At 33.5% G+C, this 21,021-nt stretch overlaps 1 protein-coding gene across 1 annotated transcript in view; it reads left to right on the plus strand.

Moving 5' to 3' along the window:
- The first annotated feature begins 6,485 nt into the window (after nucleotides 1–6,485).
- Nucleotides 6,486–21,021, plus strand: part of LOC143230889 (V-type proton ATPase catalytic subunit A-like) — a 53,732-nt gene continuing 39,196 nt past the window's right edge. The window contains 1 exon segment of the mRNA XM_076465180.1: nucleotides 6,486–6,624. Coding sequence (XP_076321295.1) covers nucleotides 6,622–6,624 — 3 coding nt within the window. The 5' untranslated portion in view covers nucleotides 6,486–6,621.

A 21,021-nucleotide genomic window follows, 5' to 3' on the forward strand; every position in this document is an offset into this window, starting at 1 on the left:
CCCCAGGGCTTGAAAGGGGTGAAAAGAAAATTTCTAGTGAGATACAAATAAATTTTTATAATAAATAAAAGACATAGTCCAAATGGCTACTTATGATAATAATGTTTGTGCTTGAAATAATAAAAAATATTTGTATCTCTGACGTCTACCAATAGTTTGAGTGCAGTGCTTCTCCATACTGGGTACGTGGGGGAATGCATAGTTACATCATCAGTGCTTGTCAGCTAATCAGCCCTTGTGTAGATGGGTATTTCTCGTTTTCTAAGCAGCATAGAAACACCAATGCGATCATTCACAAGATGGAAAAACAAGGCCTCATTCACCAGATTGTCTTGTTTCTGACAAATCTGAAAGGACTAAAACTGTGAATCAAAAATTTAGGAAAGAATATAGTGCAAAATATCCGGTCATTGTATCAAAAGTCAGTGACAGCCATGCGTTTCGTACAGTTTGTCACGTCAATTTTTCTGTGGTGCATGGTGGGATAAACAATTGTTCCAGACATACAAAATTGGTAACTTACCAACAAAAGGCTGAGGCGAAGACAAAAATGATGCAGATAACGACACTTATGAGTAAGAATTCAGGATATGAAACCATAAATGCAGAAGTGATGTTCATGCAATTTGTCATTGTTCCTAATTTATCCCTAGCTGTACCTGATCATGCAGGACATCTATTCAGAAAAATGTTCCCAGACTGATATAGTGAAAAAATATGACTATGCTAGAACCAAAAGTATAGCCACTGTACAAATGTTGGGTTGTGAAGAAGACAAAATGTTTTCAAGCATACTTACTGACAGTGTTTATAGTTTAGCCACAGATGGAGCCACAGATGGATGACTCAAAACTGTATCCAGTGGTTGTATGATATCTTGACCCTTTGCTTGGAAAAATTGTTTGTTCTCTTTTGACAATGGTGGAGTGGAAAGAAGCTTCAACGGGAGAGAATATTTGAGCTTTTGGACCACGAACTGACAAAGAGGAAAATTCCATGGGAATACTGTCTTAGTTTTTCTTCAGACAGTGCCTCAGTTATGTCTGGTATAGGTAAAGGTGTGATGGGACACATCTCAAGACGACAGCCTAGCATTTACTTCATGGGCTGTACCTGTCACCTGATGAATATTGCTGCCCAGAAAGCTTCCAGAGATCTGCCCTTCTCAGTTTCTGATATATTGATAATCTACTATTTTTTGGACAAAAGTGCTAGCAGAAAACAACATTTCAAAGAATTTCAAGGATTGTATGACAAAGAAACAAGAAAAATTCTACAACTTGTTAACACAAGATGGCTATCACTTGGGGCCATAAAAAAACTTGAATCACTTTGGTGTTTGTCAGAACCTCTTATGATGGCTGAAAAACTAGAAAAAACAATATGAATTAGGGATTTTCTTCCCGAGAAATGTAACTTGGAAAAATTGGTAACTACTGCAGCACTGGATTCTGATACTGCCCTTTTCACATTTTGTCAGAATGTAGCAGTAAATTAGATTCCTCTGTTGTTTATCTCTGTGGAAGTTTTTATCAAAGAAGGACATAATCCAATTACAGTTGTAACAGAATCAGAGGTTGGTAAATAAATGAAATAGTTGGCAACACATTTGTCATTATGAATAATACAGATTTAATTTATTTATTTGTGTTTGTTTCTTTCCTTTGCTGTCAAAGCTCTAATTTAAATAAAAATTAAAACCAGCCCCTATAATTGACATAATTATCAAGCTTTTTTTTAAACCTATTTAAAGTTTACTACCTCTAAAACATTTGAAAGCAACCCATTTAAAAGGCCAACCACCCTCTTAGAATGATAAAACTGTTTTAAGTGAAGATGACTTCTACTCTGCCAAAATTTATACTTGGTATCCCTTGTCCTACTATTTTCCCTGTTAAATATGAAAAAGATTATGCATCACTATCATCCCCTTTACAATCTTAAACACCCATCTACCATTTATTTGCCCAACTACTTTTGTAAAGCAGCTGCTGCTTTTTCACAGCCAGCAAAACCCAAGACCTTGATACCATTTGTAAATTTTTTGTAATTTATTGACCATTCCTTTTTCTATATCATTTATGTAAATCAAAAAGAGCAAAAGGCCTTAGGACTGAGCCCTTAGGCACCACACTTATATTTATCCAATTTAACTGAACTCCATTTATAACAACACACTGTTTCCTTCCATCCATCCAGTTTTCCAACTTATCTCCCACACTTAAAGAGACAGTTTTTTTACAAGCCTTTTATGTTGCACCCTGCCAAATGTTTTCTAAAAATCTAGAATTATTCCACACCTTTACCCTCATATACACAAGTAGTAGCCTTTCCAAAAAATGTTAAGATATTTGAAAGGCAAGATGTTATCTTAGTGAAATCGTGTTGAAAATCCAGTAAAATGTTAGACTTTATTAAATGACTTTTCAAACCATCGTTTAAGAGGCCAAAACTTTACCCATAACTGATGTGGGACTAGTGGATTTATAATTACTGGGACAATTGTTATCACCTCTCTTGAAAGGAGGAGTTGCATTAGTTACCTTCCAGCCTTCTGATGACTGCTTATAATTCAAGGACAAATAAACAAATTATAGTTCTCTGGCGACAAAGAACATCAATTAAAAATGCATTTGTCATGTTTGAACAATAAAAATAGAGCCTTCTTTGAGCAGAAAATCAATAGTCTCTTGGATTGTTAGTATAAATGACTACATTAAGAAAAACCTAACTCCACATTCTGGTTTAACTTCTACTTTATACGTATTTCAGAAATGTAAAATTATTTCTAACAGTAAACTCATTGCTCATACACTCATCGAAAATCTAATAATTTTGATTGCAGATCTTAATAAATTTTGTCCAAACCACGCATTAATACCGTATGGGATTCAACTGGTTTTATTTTTTATACGTACTTCAATTTGTAGTTTTACATTTCTTTACATGTAAATATCTTTAGAGTTTTTATTTCCCTTTTAAGTGTTGGAATTTTATTTGATTTCGAAAATTTAGTGCTGTCACTCAATAATCTATAAATATGCTCTACCAATTTCCCTTGAAAAGTTTTGTTATAAACAAGCGCCACTTTCGTCAAAGTTTTATTATTCTTGATTTATAGTTGCTTTTTTTACTGGATTGCAGTTGTAATATATGGACAGTATCACCGGCTATCTTTAAATTCTGATTTGTTGAAATTAACTACAAAGAGAGATATTTGACAGAATAATCTTTCAATCGTCATATTACAATTTACAAAGCTTCATACATAACAAATAGGTAAGAACTTTGTAGTTGTATTTTAAGAACAAGTTCAAACAAGGATACACGTGAACTGTTCTTTTTACTACAACAATAAGTTTATAAGTTAAGTTAGAAAGTAAATACTTAGTTTTTATTGTAACAATTTTACTATTATATATTCATTTTAGTATCTATGTTTGTTTCAGCTTAATACATATTTAGAATTGCATGCAACTTGTAACGTTAAATGTGTATTGCGAAAGTCTCGCCTATTTCCTGAATTTGTAGAAGATTCTCGAGTCAACAATATATGTTTTATAAAAGCACTAGCGTGTATCTGAATATTGTTGCCAACTGAATTTTCGAGACTTCATCCTTAAAGTTTATAAATCAACGTGCCAAGAGATAGTTTAATGAAGTTGGTTTGCTACAGTTAGTATATAATAAACTGCGGAAGCTATAATTGTGATAAACGATTATTAATCGGCGAAGTACAGATATTTGACCAGAAACATTTATAGATTTCTAATATCACAAACCGTTTCACTTAAGAGAAGTAACTTCAGACATCAGTAATTTTACGAGAAAATCAGGGAGCTTGATATCAAACGTACTTACCTTTTCAGCTGTGGGTGTATTATAATGTACGGTCAATTCTACTATTCATTAGTTAAATAGTATCCCAAGAACAGGCGGTAGGTGATGATGACTAGTTTCCTTCCCCCTTGTCTTACACTGCTAAATTAGGAACGACTAGTGCATATAGCCCTCGTGTAGCTTTGCTGGGAAATAAAAAAAACAAACAAAATCTTCCTCGGTGAAAAGTCAGCTTGTGACTAGCATGAGGTACAGTGTATCAATATAGAATTAATTTGCATATCGCGAACAGTTGATAAAATATTCATGTCCAGACCAGATGGAAGACTTAATACTGTTTTTAAGTTCGTAAAACTTTTTGATATAAAACATTGTACTTAATTATAAATTGTGTTATTGTTTTTCTATTCTGTATTCATATATTATTGTTTATGTATTCAGACATATGTTAAGTTTGGTTTATTTTGAATTTTGCACAAAGCTACACGACGGCTGTCTGCATTAGCCGCCCCTAATTTAGCAGTGTAAGACAAAAGGGAAGGCAACTAGTCATCACCGGTAACCTTTGGGCTACTCGTTTGCCAACGAATAGTGGGATTCACCGCTCATTATAACGCTCCCACCGCTAAAAAAGCATGCATATCTGGAGCGACGGGGTTGCAAGCCCGCCACCCTCAGATTAGGAGTCGAGCACTCTAACCACCTAGCCATGCAATGCTATATTTGTCTTTGGAAAGAAAAGTATATTTATCAATCTCATTGGCAAATATCCTTAATTTGACACATACCGACATTCAATTAACTTTTAAATTCAAATTAAACTTTCAGGCTATTTCTAGTTGTAATACATAACAATAACTCAAGACTCTTGCGAGATAAGTTCTAATATGTAACCTTATTTGTAACTTATATTCGATGTTGTGTTGAAAGAGCTTGCCATGATTAGTTGATTGAATAGGTTGTGTTGTCATAGTCGTATTTCTTCAAATAAAGAAAATTTAACCTAGAGACCGTTTGGAAAAGTTAGTAAAGAATATTTTAATTGCAAATTCAAAGACCAAAAACAAACAACGCATTTTATAACTACTTCCCTAAAAGTATTATCCTTCGATAGCTGGCATCGTGTTTTTTTGTTTTTTTTAAACAAATACTGAAATAGATTTGAATCATACTGAGGATAAGTATTTTCGTTTATACAGCCTTATGGACAGAAGGAAGACTATCACTAATCACAAGCATGAGATAAAAAACCATATACCACCTGACAGAAGTGTCCAGATCTACAGAATCAAGAGGACTGAAACAGAATGGAATATTTTGTCATATAGCAGTTTAAAAAAAAGACAACAACTTTATTTCGATCTCTTAATATTGTCAAGAGACTGAAATTTGCTAAAAAGAACAAAAAACTGGACTTTTGGTGATTGAAAAAGGGTGTTATGGACGAATGAGTCCATGTTTCAAATATGTATTTCAAAGTGTAGGTTGTATGTCCGGCTGAAGAAAGGTGAAAAATATATCAATTCATATCACCTACCATGAAGCTTGGGGGAGGCCGTGTAATGGTTGGAAACGCTGTTCTGCTGAAGCGACAGAAAATATTTACAAAACAGATGAAATAATGTACAAGTATTAGTACCATAGGATACTGAAATACTCAGAGGTTTGCGTATTATTGGTAAAGGATCCTACTACCAAGAGATAACAACCCCCAATACTTATCCAACCTATGCAAAGAGCCCGTCATGGCCAGGTGGTTAAGACGTTCGACTCGTAATCCGAGAGTCTCAGGTTCGAATACCCGTCGCACCAAACATGCTCGCCCTTTCAGCCGTGGGGGTGTTATAATGTTACGATCAATCTCACTATTCGTTGGTGTCGGCGGTGGGTGGTGATGACTAGCTGCCTTCCCTCTAGTCTTACACTGCTAAATTAGGGACTGCTAGCGCAGATAGCCCTCGTGTTGTAAATTCGCAGACTTTTCATCTCTGCACCAGCAGGGAACGGCCTGGCATGGCCAAGCGCGTAAGGCGTGCGACTCGTAATCCGAGGGTCGCGTGTTCGTGCCCGCGTCGCGCTAAACATGCTCGCCCTCCCAGCCGTGGGGGCGTATAATGTTACGGTCAATCCCACTATTCGTTGGTAAAAGAGTAGCCCAAGAGTTGGCGGTGGGTGGTGATGACTAGCTGCCTTCCCTCTAGTCTTACACTGCTAAATTAGGGACGGCTAGCACAGATAGCCCTCGAGTAGCTTTGTGCGAAATTCCAAAAACAAAAAACAAACCAGCAGGGAACACTTTTCAGTAGATTATGTCTTTGTGATAAATACAGTTCTTGATCATTCGAACAAAGCGTTAATCATTACATGCCCAAAACAAGACATCTTATGAAGATAAGAACTTCAAATACTCACACACACATAAATATATATTTAAAATTTCAAAAAAGAAGAAAACTTGCTACATGTAACGTTCAGTCTTCTATTAGTTGTAACATAAATAATATTTTATAAAACATTGTGTTTTCTTATGATAGTTTTGTAACACGTATTTTCTAAACAGTGAAATAAATAGTTTTATGTATAAAGTACAAATAAATAAATGAAAAAAAGAGCGAGACTCCCAATCATTTATTGTATTAGTAACAATGTATAATATCTCGTGTCATGTGATATACCGTCGTCTGTTGGCTACATTGCGTACGTGCTAGGTTGTGTAGGAAAGAGGTGTAGTTGATATTTTGGATTTGAACATATAATCTAAAGCTATAGATTTCACCCAAAATGGTAAATGATCTTAAATTTCCTACCGTTATTTTTAAAGTATTTTATATTTTACTGTGCGGAGTCTACTTTTTGTCCCCTCACAACTAACTACAACTATAATCTGTAGCTGCAATTCGGGCTTCAGACAAGTCACTGTCGGGCAGACTAAAGCCTAAGGTCACTTATTAGAAGGGATGGTAAATCAACTGTAGTGCTTGTTCATAGCTTTTTTCCAGAACAGGAGTTATAATGTTGAAAAAGGCGTAAACATTTTATGTAATATATAGTCTAGGATTACTTAATTATATTGGTAGTTGTACTAGTAGAATGAATGGCAAGCCAACTGCAGTTCTTGTTGATAGCTTATTTTCAGGAACAATATGTAATTGGAGTTATATTACATAAGGCATAAGCATTCTCAATGATTTAAACTTATAATAAATGTAAATTTTGTAAATTCTTGAAATTAAGTCAATAGATATTATTGTACCATTTAGGCATTACAATTTGTACTATTTCAAATAGCTTAATTAACTTAAACAGTTGCCAGCTACACGAAAGTTGTATGGGACAGTTCTTGAATCCTAATGATAGTGTATGTTTCTCTTAATAGTTGTGACCTGAAGTGAATAAAGATATAAGAATACACTTTGTCTTTAACAGAATTATCATGTAATTAAAGTAAAACTACATGTACATTACAGATGATGGATAAATGAGTATGATATTCATAAATATTGGTGATGTACACAAACTGGACTTGTGAAAATCGGCTGGCTTATCCTTGTACAAGAACTTAATGATTAATCACTTATCATCTTCCACTAGGCTCCTAGCTCTTAATTGTGATGTATATTCAAACTTCTATGAGTAGTCACATAGCCATACTTGCTCCAGATATTCAACTGGGGGATTTATATAATATGTATGAGTGATCTGTTTGAGTGGTGGAATGAAAGGATGAAAATATAAGCTTGAATATTAAGAAAACAGATGATATTAATATGATAAATGAAATTCCATCATTAAAATATTGTAAAAAGAAATTGTGAATACTAAATAGGTGTCTTGTGTTACACTTATAAATATTGTAGAATTAATTAAGCAAAGCACTTAAAATTCATGTTACCTGATGATAAATTATTATTAACACTGTTAGAATGAAATTAAAGGTAACAAAGATGTATATTAGAACTATATAATGCAAAAGTACATATTTGTCTGAAATATAGTCTACTATCCTTTTAATTTTGCATTATAAATGATTAATTTTTGCCATTACATTCACATGTTGATAAAAATATCTTTTAAATTCAAAAGCCATGTTTTTCCATCTAATAATATAGGATCTTTATGTTTTATTTGTTCTGCTTTTTGGTGGTTTACTGCATTTTTCCCATTACAGGCTTGTACTATTTATATTAGAGGTAAGTACTTCTAGAAAGTTCCAACAATGTATTTTATATTTTAATATTAACATTGCAGCATGGTTATAGCTTCTGTTTTAGCCATTTTTTTTCAGATTTTGTATACCCTTTTTGAGATCACCTAATTTCTTAATATTCAAGTTACTATTTTCATCTTTTCCTTCCATTACTCCAACTGATCATCAATAGATTGCCAAAACTTCAATGTTGAATAACTAGACTGATCAGTATAATTTAAGTACTGAGGTAGTCTATTTGGATATTTGTTTTACAATTAAATCTGGGTGATTTTGTTTCTTTAGTGGAAACCAGTGATAAGTTAATTGTAAGTCTCGTTAATAAGTTGTATCTAATTAATTTATTATAATTGCATGGAACTTGGCTAGTTGAAAGAATCAAATATAGTAATAATAAGAAACTAACTTTAATAAGTTAATTTTCTTTGGAAATCATGACTAATCAGTCAAGCTGGAAAAACTTGAATTAATTAAAGATAATGAAAAATAACAATATTTTAATTATTTTTATACTTAGAATAATCAGAAATGCAGTTTTAGGTAAATTTAGTGACAAGAAAATACACAACATTTTCTTTCAATTTGAATTCAAACTATCTCCAAACTTTATTTGCAGTTTTGATTAGTTGATTGTTTCTATGAAATTAATTGGTTGAATTATTTTGATTAATTGACTATTTTACATGACAATGAGGTAATCAATTATATTGATCTAATCAAAGTAATCAAATATTACAAGGATACTTGCTGAAAATTATAACTAAAATAAAACAAAGCTTGCAAGATAAAGTTTGTAAAACCCACAAGTAATTTTTTTTACAGGAGGTCCATATAATACTTAGAGCAAGTGAACAGGTACTTGTGTCCAAACTGTATTTACTAGAAGAATGACACCCTATGGGTGGCTGTTTGTGCTAGTAATTAATAATTATACTATTTATACATCATGGAAAAAAATTTAGGAAAAAGTAAGCATTTTGTATTAAAAAAAAAATTTTTTTTTGGGGGTACTATGTGGAAAATCGTTCAGGTTGTTGTATTGATATAAATTGTAATGTATTTGTACATATTGATATGGTACTCCTTATTCAGAATTGTAACACTTCTTTTTTTAACCTTGTTTTTTGGTACTAAGTTTGCAAATCATATTAGTAAAGATATTAATAAACCTTCATGTATAATCCTAGTGAAAGTTATGTTTCTGTTGTGGGAGAATTACTTTTATTTAAATTTTTGTTCTGTTGATAAAGAAGTGGTTGTTTCACATTGTAATTATTTTTATAATTGTCTGAATTTTGAATACTCAGTGTGAAATTTTTGATGGATTTTTGTTTGTGGTGCCATTCTGTAGGTGGCATAATATTGTAGTTATTATTTAAGTGGCAAAAATCATGATTTCTGTGAGTGGAATTTGGATCCTCACTGTGTTAATTGTAGTGGCTCTCCCTGCTCTTACTTTTATTCTTGCCTTAAGTGGCTGGAGGAGAAAGAGGTATAGGATTTGAAATCTGTTTACAACATTTCTTTTCCCAAGAATTTTCTGTTATTTTCCACAGGAACTTGGAGTCTCTTAGGGTTGTGTCTTAAGTGTCATGCTTTTCAGTGTGAAGATTAATGCTATCACTGCACAACTTCCTCTTATCATTGCAAATGGGTTCTATGTCGACAACTGACACATCTTGTACCCGTTGTTGAGCATGTTGTTTATTGAGTGGTACTTTCAGACTGTCCTCATTTATTTTTGAAGTGAACTTCAACAAATGACTTTACCTTTTCTTTCTCCAAAACTGTTTGCATGCACTTCTGCTGCCAACAGGGTATTCACCTCTATCCTGAACTCCATATCAGTGATGTTATTCTTCCCATGGTCCTTCCTGGGGCATAGTTCTTGTGCTTATCTTTAACCATAAGCTGACTTTTAGTTCATACTTCAAGCAACTACATGTCAAGTGTACAAGAGCACTGAACATCCTCCATGTTGTCTCTTCCATCTCTTGAGTAGCTGATTAATGTTCTGTGCTAAAGATCTCTCATGCCCTCATTCAGTCCAAACTTGATTATAGGTCTTTGGTCTATGGTTTGGCCAGGACCTTAGCCTAGAAGATGTTAGACCACATTCACCATCTGGAACTATGGCTCTGCACAGGGGCATTTCTAGACACTTCCTTAGTCTAAAATTTATACACCAAGTCTCAGAAATTTCCTCTTCATCCATGCTACTTGCAACTTTTTATACTGCATGCTTCTGAACTTTAATACTTACCACAGCATCCCACCTGGGGTTGTGTCTTCCTTCCTCAGTGGACTATGCTTTTTGATAATAGATAGTTTGCTATTATTCCTTTTGGCTTTCCCGTCCAGGTGCAGCTCACTGAATTGGGTCCTACCTTGGATGACATTGCTGTTTCCACTGGCCAGTCTATTCCAGTATGGCTTATTATCATCCTCATCTGTGACCTTTGTTTTAGTCATCTAAAGAAGGCAGATACTACTGAATGGAAGTACAGGCTTCTATTTACTGAACATCTATCAAACCATCCTTCCATTCCCATTTATATGGATGTTTTAAAATCATGTGACTCTGTGGGCTTTACCATGGTTTGTTTTGGCTAGGTTGTTGCACCCAGGATTCCCTGTATAGTTTTTGTGTTCACTGCTGAGTTGTATGCTATTTCTTTTGCCCTGGATCACATAGAAGCTATGCAGTACACCAGTTACATGATTCTTTCTGACTCTCTTAACTCTCTACTGGCCCTGAAATTGCTTCATGTTAGTTATCATTCTGTTCACATTGATATTAAAAACTGACTGGCCCTTTCTTTTGTTTCTTGTTTCTATCACTTTTTCTGGTTACCAGGCCACATCAGTATTTATAAGAATGAGTTTGGTGCTACTGCAGCTAAGTCCATTTGTTCTGGTACTATCACTGCCATGCATGTCCTATATATGGACTGTGGTCCTGTATTCAAGTCTCTGCCCCATGTCATTTAGCAATCCACTTGAAGTAAACAAAATAAGCTTTACCAGATCATACCTTCTGTTGCTCTTTGGCTGTGATGTTTCCATAAAGATCAGAAGAAGGAACTTGTCCTGGTAAGGCTATATATTGGCCAGAGTTTTTAACTCATCATTTTCTTTTATCTTAGATTGATGCACCAATATGTGACCTTTATGACACTCAAGTCACAATAGCCCACATTTTACTGATGTGTTGTCTTTAGGACTCTGAATGATGGCATAATTGTACATTTTTTTCATTGGTTTACCTCTGATGCTGGATGGTGTCATTGGTGATGGTGACACTGTCCATCTTTCTTGTGTTTTTAAATTTTTTGAGGGCCATTGGCCTTTTTAATTCTGTTTAAGTTTTTATCTGTTTTTTGAAGTTTCTTTAGTTTTACCTTGATTAATTTTTACATTTTATGATTTTTACTTTTTTTTTTAACCATATGTTTGGCACAGATAGTCCAGTTGCTTTGTGCTAATAAATGCCAACCAACCAACCTTTTGGTAAGCCAACATTAACATAGGATTATTTTTAAAAATCAACTCCAGCCCTGTCTCTTCAGTTGATTACTCAGGTTTGTTAGATTTTGGGGATCTCTCCTATTGCATCTGACTACCCCTTCCTTGTCAGCAGAAAGGCTGGCAAGTGACTATTTACTTGTCTCTTTCTTCTGTTATTGCTGTTCATGTTGTTCAGTTACGTGATAGGATGGATATGCCTTGTCCCCCATGAGTATTAGACCAGCATACTTTGGTTTGTCACCACCAGGAGAAGGTCTGTTTAGATTCTTAACAGATAGACCTTTTTGGATCTGTGGAACAACAATGTATGAGGCCTCTTCAATGGCCACTGCATGAACAATGGATCATGCATTCTGATCCTTTGGATAAACTTGTCTTATCACCCAGGATCAGCCTTATCTACAGTAAATAGTGGTTTGATCAGAACAACACTACTATTGGGGTACCCATTCCACTACCTCAACCTGAGATGCATCTGTTTACAGATGCATTTCTTCATGCATGGGGAGCTTATCTTCAGAGACAAGAGTTCCTGAGTGCTTGGGTAGAATATGAATCTATCCCCCATATCAACATTCCTGAAATTCTTGCAGTACATTGGGCAATGGTGCAAGGTCTGTATCTCTTGAAGACATAAACTGTCATGATACATTCCAATAATTCCATAGAGCTATTTCAGATTTTTCATCAAGGAGGTACATATTCTTGAGACCTTTGTTTTTGTACCTAAAATCTTCTCTGTTGAACTTATTCTTATCATGTCAGTCTTAACATGTCATGTTTCAGGAGCTATGAATTTAATTGTAAGTCACTTCTCTCGACCCAGCTGGATTCTTCCAACAGAATGAATGCTATGCCATGAGGCTTATTATTAAATTTGCTCTCAGTTCAGGTCTTCACTGAATTCTCAACTACAGTTGTTTTGATCTTTAATACCTCATCCTCAAGTATTGGCAGTAGATGCATTCAATCAAGTTTGAACATGCTTATATCTGTTTGCCTTTTCTGTGATTTGGCTATTGCCCCAGGTTCTGACTATGATTCAATTTACTCCCTGTCAGGTTCTCTTAGTTGTACCATATTGGCCAACTGAGACATGGTTTCTGCTTCTTCAATATCTGTAGGAATGTTCACCTCTGCCTCTTTCACATTGATAGTCTCTGTTGATACATCCTTGATCAGACAATCTCCACCCAGCTGTTCAAAATCTCAATCTTCATGCTTAGAAGTTGTGATTTTTTGTCCTGCATAAGGGTTTATCTTTTAAAGGTTTTTCTGTATTTAACTCAATCTCTCTGTAGGCCAACAATAATCATTTATCAATTAAATTAAATATTTATTGTCAGTGGTGTATTAAAACATACTTAAACTCACTTCATCTAAAAGTATCTACCATATCCCATTTTATGATTTGGATATTTGACATGAGTTTTGCTTTTTCTATTGTGGCTTTATACAGGGCATCCTTATCCACTGTTTTTAGTTCTTCCAAATTTTGAAAGGATTTTGAATTCCCAGTCCTATCAGGTATGCTAAAATTCTTTCACATTTTTTCAGCTCAAAAGAACCTTTTCAGTTACTGAATTGGGATTTTATAGTTGTATGACATCCATTGTCTTGTCCTCCTTTTGAACCCTAAGCTTCATGTTATTTGTTTCATCTTCTTTTCAAATTATATTTTTTGTTGTTTTTGGCTTGTGGACATCAATCAGAAATGTTTACATTTCATTTGCATAGGACTTTATCATTCCACAATTGCCCTGCTTTACACCAATAGGTCTTTTCTTCCCAAGACTTTGGTGGCTAGGGAAGGGAAAGATCTTTTTCCCTAATCCATTTGACACTTATTTATTATCTTTATGACTGCTCTGTTCCTGATGGTTTGCTATGGTATGCCACAAATGTTATGTGTCTCATACAAACTGATTTTGAGGTACCAGGAAACAATTGTTGATTCACTGGGATTCATCTGTTTTCCATGACCTATCTTCCATTATTCTAATGAGGTGACTTAACAACTTGATTCACATGGCCTATAACATTATTGTTACAGGAGAGGAATTTTATGTGTCACATTTCACCACATTTGTCATATCTTTATGTCATTAGCCACCCAGTTGAATTGCTCTCTGGAAGACATGCAGGTTGGTATGTGGTCTACTCGTAATACTTTCCAATCTCATTACTTACATGACATGGCAGTTTCCTCATCTAATGGCTTTTCACTATTTTCTCACTATTTTGACAATATCTATTAGAGTTTAACCAGAGGTGAGTACCTTCCTCAATTATATACTGTTTTATTTCCAGGATCACTTGGTTCCTCACTGGATCCCACCACTCTGGCAAGTGTTGCTCAGTTAGGTATAATTTTGCTTTTCATTTTTTTCTAGCAACCACTTTCACTATAATTACTACAGGTTACAACAGTGTGTAAATGGGATGTTCCAGAAGATCTTCCAGGCTTGTACTGGACATTATTACATTTTTATTATGGACCTTTACTCATGGACTATTATGAAGAAAGCTAAAGTGGATTCTGTCTGTCCCTGTTGATCTTGAGGTTGAATAAATTAGGACTGGTTTACTTCTAACAAATATAGGGAACTGGATTCATCTGTTGCACAATTTCCAGAGCACTGTTCTCAGGGCTCCCTAACATGTATGTTACACCCCAAACTATGCTGGTAAAGCTTAGAAATCCTTACACCTTCAGTTTCCAGTTGCTGGAGTAGTAGACAGAGGCTTTTCCTTCAGTGTGTATTTCCATTCTTGGAAAAGAGGGTGAATTTGGAAGCCATCTTGCTTGGGATTCTGGATGTTTTCCTCAAATGTCAGTATGAGTGGTACCAGCCTTTGAAGGAGCCTACTCATAATTCTGGTTCAGATTTGATACAAAGCTTTCTGGTTAGATGGGGTGTGCACATGGCCCTTCTCTTTTATCAATGTTGGTTTTGTATATTGATCATGGAAAGAGTTCCACTATCTTTATAATTCCAAATGCAAAGTTGTTTCTTTGTAGGATCTTCCATTCTCTTCAAAAGAGCAAGCTTCAACAGCAGAATTTGTAGATATTTTAGTATCATTTTTTAAATCAGTGGAAGCATGCCAAAGAGACAAGTGGACAACATTTTTTTTGTAATAGTTTGTTGGACATTACAGGTATTTGTTTATTACCAGGTGAACAAAGTCAACAACAGTATCTGCAAAACATTACATGTCCATGGTTAGTTCTTTTCATGTTTTTTAATGCCACCATGTAGGTTTAGTGCATCTCTAGCTACTAACTTCATACATTAGTTTTGTTTGTGATAATAGTCAGCTTTATGCCAACATGATTTATTTCATGACTGGTGTTCTGGATTTAAATTATGATTTTGTTTGGTTGGAAGATGATCATCTGGGATTAGAAACAGTGAAATTTGCTTTAAGAAATTGTATCATTGGTGCAATTTTGAAAAAGGCAGATATTCTTCTGAATGTGGAACTGTTTTAAAGAGTAGCCAATACAATAATCTGATAAGTGAAAACATCCAGCATTTTCGACATAACAGTGCTCATTTTATTCTTTTTTACCATATACAAACCACTGGCAAAACATCTCAAGGAATCTAGTGTGCAACCTACAACAATTCATTCTCATGTTTCATAAGCTTTGGAAATGCCTTTTTTTGTGTGAACAGTTCCTTTCATGAGATAATGTTTCTTATCTTTTCAACATCAACAGAAAAAGAAAAGGTTTTCAGACAGGTGGGATTGGGGATGCTATTTATGAGCAATTGAGCAAATATGTCACTAAGACCTCACCCATCTTTGGTGTTTTTAAGTATGAATAACCAGTGAAAAGAAGGCTATCATTTATAGTTGTGCAAAAAAATGACAAACCAATGAAAATAACGGTAATGCTTAAATATTATGACATAAATATTTAGTTTACTTGTAATTAAATATGCCTGTCACATTTTGTTAATTGTTATTGATAATTATTAACATTTAAATCCATATTAATAGCAGTAACAATCCTGTTATTAGTAAATGTTTGATGTGCATTGATCTTTAATTGTATGCTGCATCAACATTATCTTTTGATATTGATTATTCAAATAGAAATGTATCATTTAGACATCCTTATAAAAAATTCATTTATTTTTGCTAAGAATTGACTGAATAGCATTTAACAGTATAATTACTTGTCAGTTGCATCTACATTACATTTTGCTGTCTTAGTATGATTGAAGTTGGTTTTGTTATGAAATGCTCATAGGATGTTAGTAATGGTTATGTAAATGTGATTGCATGTCAGTTGAATATCTATGCACATAAAAGTTTGGAGATCGCTTGACTGAATAAGAAAAATAAAAGTAAGTATATTGTACATATAATTTAAAGTGTTACCATAATAATTGTTCTACATTTCTTTGTGGTGTGTATTCCTAAGTGAACTGAATGGAACTGTAATAAAATTAATGAAAGTTTTATGGTTCTTGAAATTGTTGTTTTGGATGTTCATACTGAGATTAATAGTTTTTTTTTTCAATACTGGACAGTGAATAGTTGTGTATGCCAACTGACAAATAATGTGTGTGTAATTTAGACATGCACCTAAGCAGGTTGGATTTGGCTGAACCCCATAATTTGGTGATGCAAATTACACTAGTTATAGGGTTGCTGTTTGTGGTATTTAACATTTTTTTCATATAGTTTACATTTTTCTTATGAAAGGTTAAGATTTTTTGGCTTGAAATAGTTGCATGTAAAGGCTTCTGCTGACACTTTGTAATTAGAAGCTCAAATCTGTATTATGAGCATCATGTTTTGTAGGCTAGATTGTTTACAGTAGATGTCTGTGAATTGTTGATGATAAATTTCAACAATAAACAATACATTCCACTTGTTTTAAAGTAATTACTTGAACAAACCAAATGTGTGTGTGTGTGTGTGTGTGTGTGTGTATATATATATATATATACACGTGAATGTTTTTTTAAACTATTGATTTTCATAATTATATTATTTTTCTGCATAGTTATTTAAGTTATTAATATAATCTAACAATTATTAACTACTCTGCATGAAGATCATACAGTACTTTACAATAATAAAATGTACATATTTGTGCTAATTTAACTCCAACTCCCCAAGCAGTGTTACAACACAATGATTTGTTGACTTTCATTGGATGTTTGTGGATTTTATGTGAATAGCCATACAGTTGTTTAAGCTGTATTTCATGCAGAATTGCTTTCATATTTAATCTCGTAACACCTATTACAAATTTTCTGTGAGAACATGTTTCTAGAACCCCATATCATTAACTTCCCTTGTATGCTGAGTGTGCTTCACCAAGTGTGTTTTGGCTTTTGATCTTGCAAATTAAAACACCTCTTTCAAGCTTTCTGCATATGGGCTTGAATTCATATTCTAACTTTTCACATCAAGGTCATAACTTGTCCATTTAATTAAACATGAGATTCGTTATTTTATATCCATATTTCAAAAAAGTGGTAAATATTTATAAAATTTGTATTTATTGAAGAAACATTTAATTGTGTCTTGTCATTTGTATATTGTTAAAATTTAAAAGGCTTACTTTTTAGAGTTTCAGCAAGTGTGCTTCACTTTAATTAGGACCTGCACACTCCCTTATAATAGTAAAATCTGGGATTCTGTGCTTGCAATGAGAAGGGCATAGAAAGACCACTGAATAGGGTAGCATTTGATAAGAAACATAAGATGTTAAAACCATTAAAGTCCTTTAATTAATCAATGTTAAAACCATTAAAGTCCTTTAATTAATATTTGGATTTTGTGTTCTACATAATGTGTCATTACAACTTTATGTTCTGGTAGGTCATTTTTATATTTTTTTGTATATTTTCTTTTTTTTATTGGTGATTAATATCATTACTTCAAATTATTGGTTGCTATCATGAAATGACATGGGACAAACAAAAAACTGTAGTTAAAGCTCCTAATTTTACAGCAAAAAGGTAATTTAAGGATATTTTGAACACTCATGAAAAGCTTAATTGTGTGTTTGCAAATTATGGTAAGTAGAAATACTGACTGTTTATTGCAAGTCTGATAAGAATATGCTTTTCTAAAGGTTGGCCTTGAAACAAATGTGGTCTTGGTATTTCAAATTAATTCTTGGTCATGGTTTCAGCATGATAGGGCTTGGTCTTGACAATTTGATCTCATCATAATTTCTGATTCGAACTGTTGCTTTAAAATCATATTTTATATTTTTCTAGCATTACTTCTTGTGTTATAATAATGACAATTTAGTCTATTATTAGAACTAAATATCTACCTTGTTCCTGTACTATACTTTTACTTTTTCTGCATTTACTTTATCCTGTTGGGCCTGACATGACCTGGTGTTTAAGGTGCTTGACTTGCAACCTGATGGCTGCAGGTTTGAATCTCAATTACCAAACATATCTGCCCATTCATCTGTAGGGAGCTTACAGTGTGATGGTCAATCCACTATTTGTTGGTAAAAGAATAGCCCAACATTTGGGAGTAGATGACATTGATCAGCTGCCTTTTCTCTAGTCTATAATTCCTAAATTAAGGACAGCTAGCACAGATAGCCCTTATGTGTCTTTGTGCAAAATTCCAATCAAACCTTTATTTTGATCCTTACTAATTGTCTAGTTTGAATATAAATTTGTCCTTATAGCTGACTTAATAGCCCTTGCAAACAAGCCAGCCTTTACCGTACTTAAACGTAAACCATTGATTTAAAAATCTTTCCTTTCCTGTTGAACTTGTTCAAAAAGTCCAACCAGATTATCTAATTATCCTCTAATACTTAGCTAAACCTAGCATTTAGCTCTAATTGCATAGTTTTAGATTAATTTCCACAATTACATCTTGGCTGTATTCCTGAAAGAATAAAATAGCTATAAGTGCCTTTATTTATATATTTTCTGTACTTATTAGCTAGCTCCACTAATCTACCCTTTCTTACATAAACTTTGAAGTGTACAACAAATGCTGGAGCACTTTTAACTACATCACTTGCTTAATCATTCATGCCCCTAGGTAACAATTATTTTATCCCTATTTACACTAAAGCCCCCTCAGTGGCACAGTGGTATGTCTGCCAACTTAAACTGCTAGAAACCAGGGTTTGATTCCCGTGGTGAGAATAGAACAGATAACTTTGTGTAGCTTTGTGCTTAATAATTAAAACAAACAAATTTACACCAGACTATCCTATCCACTTGTTGTACCAGACTCAACTATGATTATATGTTTAAAGTTTTTCATTTCCATCATTGTCTGTTCTTTTTATTTTTATTTTCCATACTTCTTCATCCCTACATGTTAAAGAGTGAAATATGTTGGTTATTAAAACCTGATCTTTACAATTCAGTTAATTACTTCCAGGCATAATGGTACTACTGCTGTTTCTAATTACCTTATTCATTATTAAATATTGTATCCCTTGCATGTAAAGTTTTAGTTCACTTCTAAATACATCTGTTAATTACCACAGTTTAAAATTTTGTTTCTCTATTGTCTCTACCCTATTTACTATTAATAGTCTATGATGGGAGCGGGGAACCTGTGGCCTTTTAGGGTACTAGTTCCATCCTTTTGTGTGTTTGTCTGAAAATACTAAATCCACCTTTTTTCATGAAGTAATGCCATATGTCCATGCCATTGGCTATATTGCATCAGTAGCAACTTGGTAATTGGTGAAGTGGCCTTACTTAGCAGTGATTGACTCGCCTTGCTGGTTACCCTTATGGCAAGGACATGTGGAACTGACATCTTCACTATCTTTAAAGAAGAATGCCAGGAAGTGAAACTGAATTTATGTAATTTAGTAAATGTATGCATAAATGGTGCACCTTCTATGGGAGGGAAATATGAAGTATTTGTATCATTACTGCAGAAAGAATTGCCAGATCCAGATACTTTGATTTCCTTTCATTGTATTTTGTATCAACAGAACCTCTTTGCCTAATCTACTGTTTTAAATGACACATTAATAAAGTTATTAGTGTTGTAAATTACATTTGAACAAATGCATCACATCATCACCAGTTTTGCAACAGGCTTTATCTTGGTGATGAAACATTCATTGTGGATCTGCCATATCATTCTAAAGTGCATTGGTTATCACAAGGACAAATACTTGTCAAACTTTTATCTTTGTGAAAACAAGTCACAAGATTTTTTGAGAAACTGAATCCACCATGTGAATTGTCAAAAGAGGATTTCTGTATAAATGCTGCATTTTTGTGTGATATGAAGTCAAAGAAAGATGATCTGAATATTTTTTGCAAGGTCAAACTACATTTGTATGTGATATGTAGCTAAAAACTTGAATTTGCTGTACATCATTTATGGGTTTGTACAAAATGATTGTATAGTTGTAACTAGTGTTTCAGAAATTTCTAAATTGTTCCTCATATTTTTTGTATTTTGGAAACTTCACACAAATTTAGTTATTTTTAAAAGCTTATCTGCATTTTACTACAAACTGTGTGTGTGTGTATTGTTGGTGTTTTTAATAATTTTAGGCATGCATTTATTAAGATTAAAAAAAAAAATTAACGTGTTGGCTGCCAAGGCTATTTTGCTGATACTTTCTAGGGTCCCACTAGTCATTTTACAATTACCTTTTTTAGGAAGAATGTATATTTACCTTTTGTGTCCCAGCCAATAAGTGGCCCTTTAAAAAGAAAATAGAGCATGATTCAATGGTGAGTTGTATGGGAGCCAACATGCTATTATTCTCAATGGTCATGTTAATGTAAAATAAGTAATTTTAATTGGAAAAAACTCATTTTGCATTCACAAAAGGGAAATGAATGCAATGATAAACTAAGATGTATCATAACCCTTTTTATACCTGGAGGGTGCCACTGATGTCACTTTGTTTTTCTCTTTTGAAATGTTGTTCTCTCCTTGTCGGTAAGTGTTAATACCCATACCAGCTGTTCTGAGATACATTTTTATTTCAGATGGGTTTCTCGTCATAAAGAATAACTTAACCCCCTTTGTTATTTGTCAGAGATAACTCAATCAACCACCATGTTTCAATAGATATTTGGCAGAGTTGATTTGGACAAATCATTTCTTGTTGAATTTATTTGCATTGAATGTTGACCTTTGTTGGATTTATTCTGAATAATGTATCATAAACACTGGAGAAAAACATTTCTATTCTTCACTGTAACTTCATTGAAATAATTAAAATCATGTATAAATCTATATGTGCAACATTTATTTATCAAATATATTTCTTGTAGAAATAAAATAACAGATCATAAAAGAACTATTGTTTTAATAATATATGAGTATAAAAAGTGAAATAAAAAACAATGATATTTATTTGCTGATTTAGTGTTTGTTATTTGTTATGACACTTGAGACACTATTTTGAAAAGAAAAAATCATTTTAGAACTATCAATTGCTTCAGTGT

Source organism: Tachypleus tridentatus, chromosome 10 (assembly GCF_004210375.1).
Source record: "Tachypleus tridentatus isolate NWPU-2018 chromosome 10, ASM421037v1, whole genome shotgun sequence".
Taxonomy (NCBI): Eukaryota; Metazoa; Arthropoda; class Merostomata; order Xiphosura; family Limulidae; genus Tachypleus; species Tachypleus tridentatus.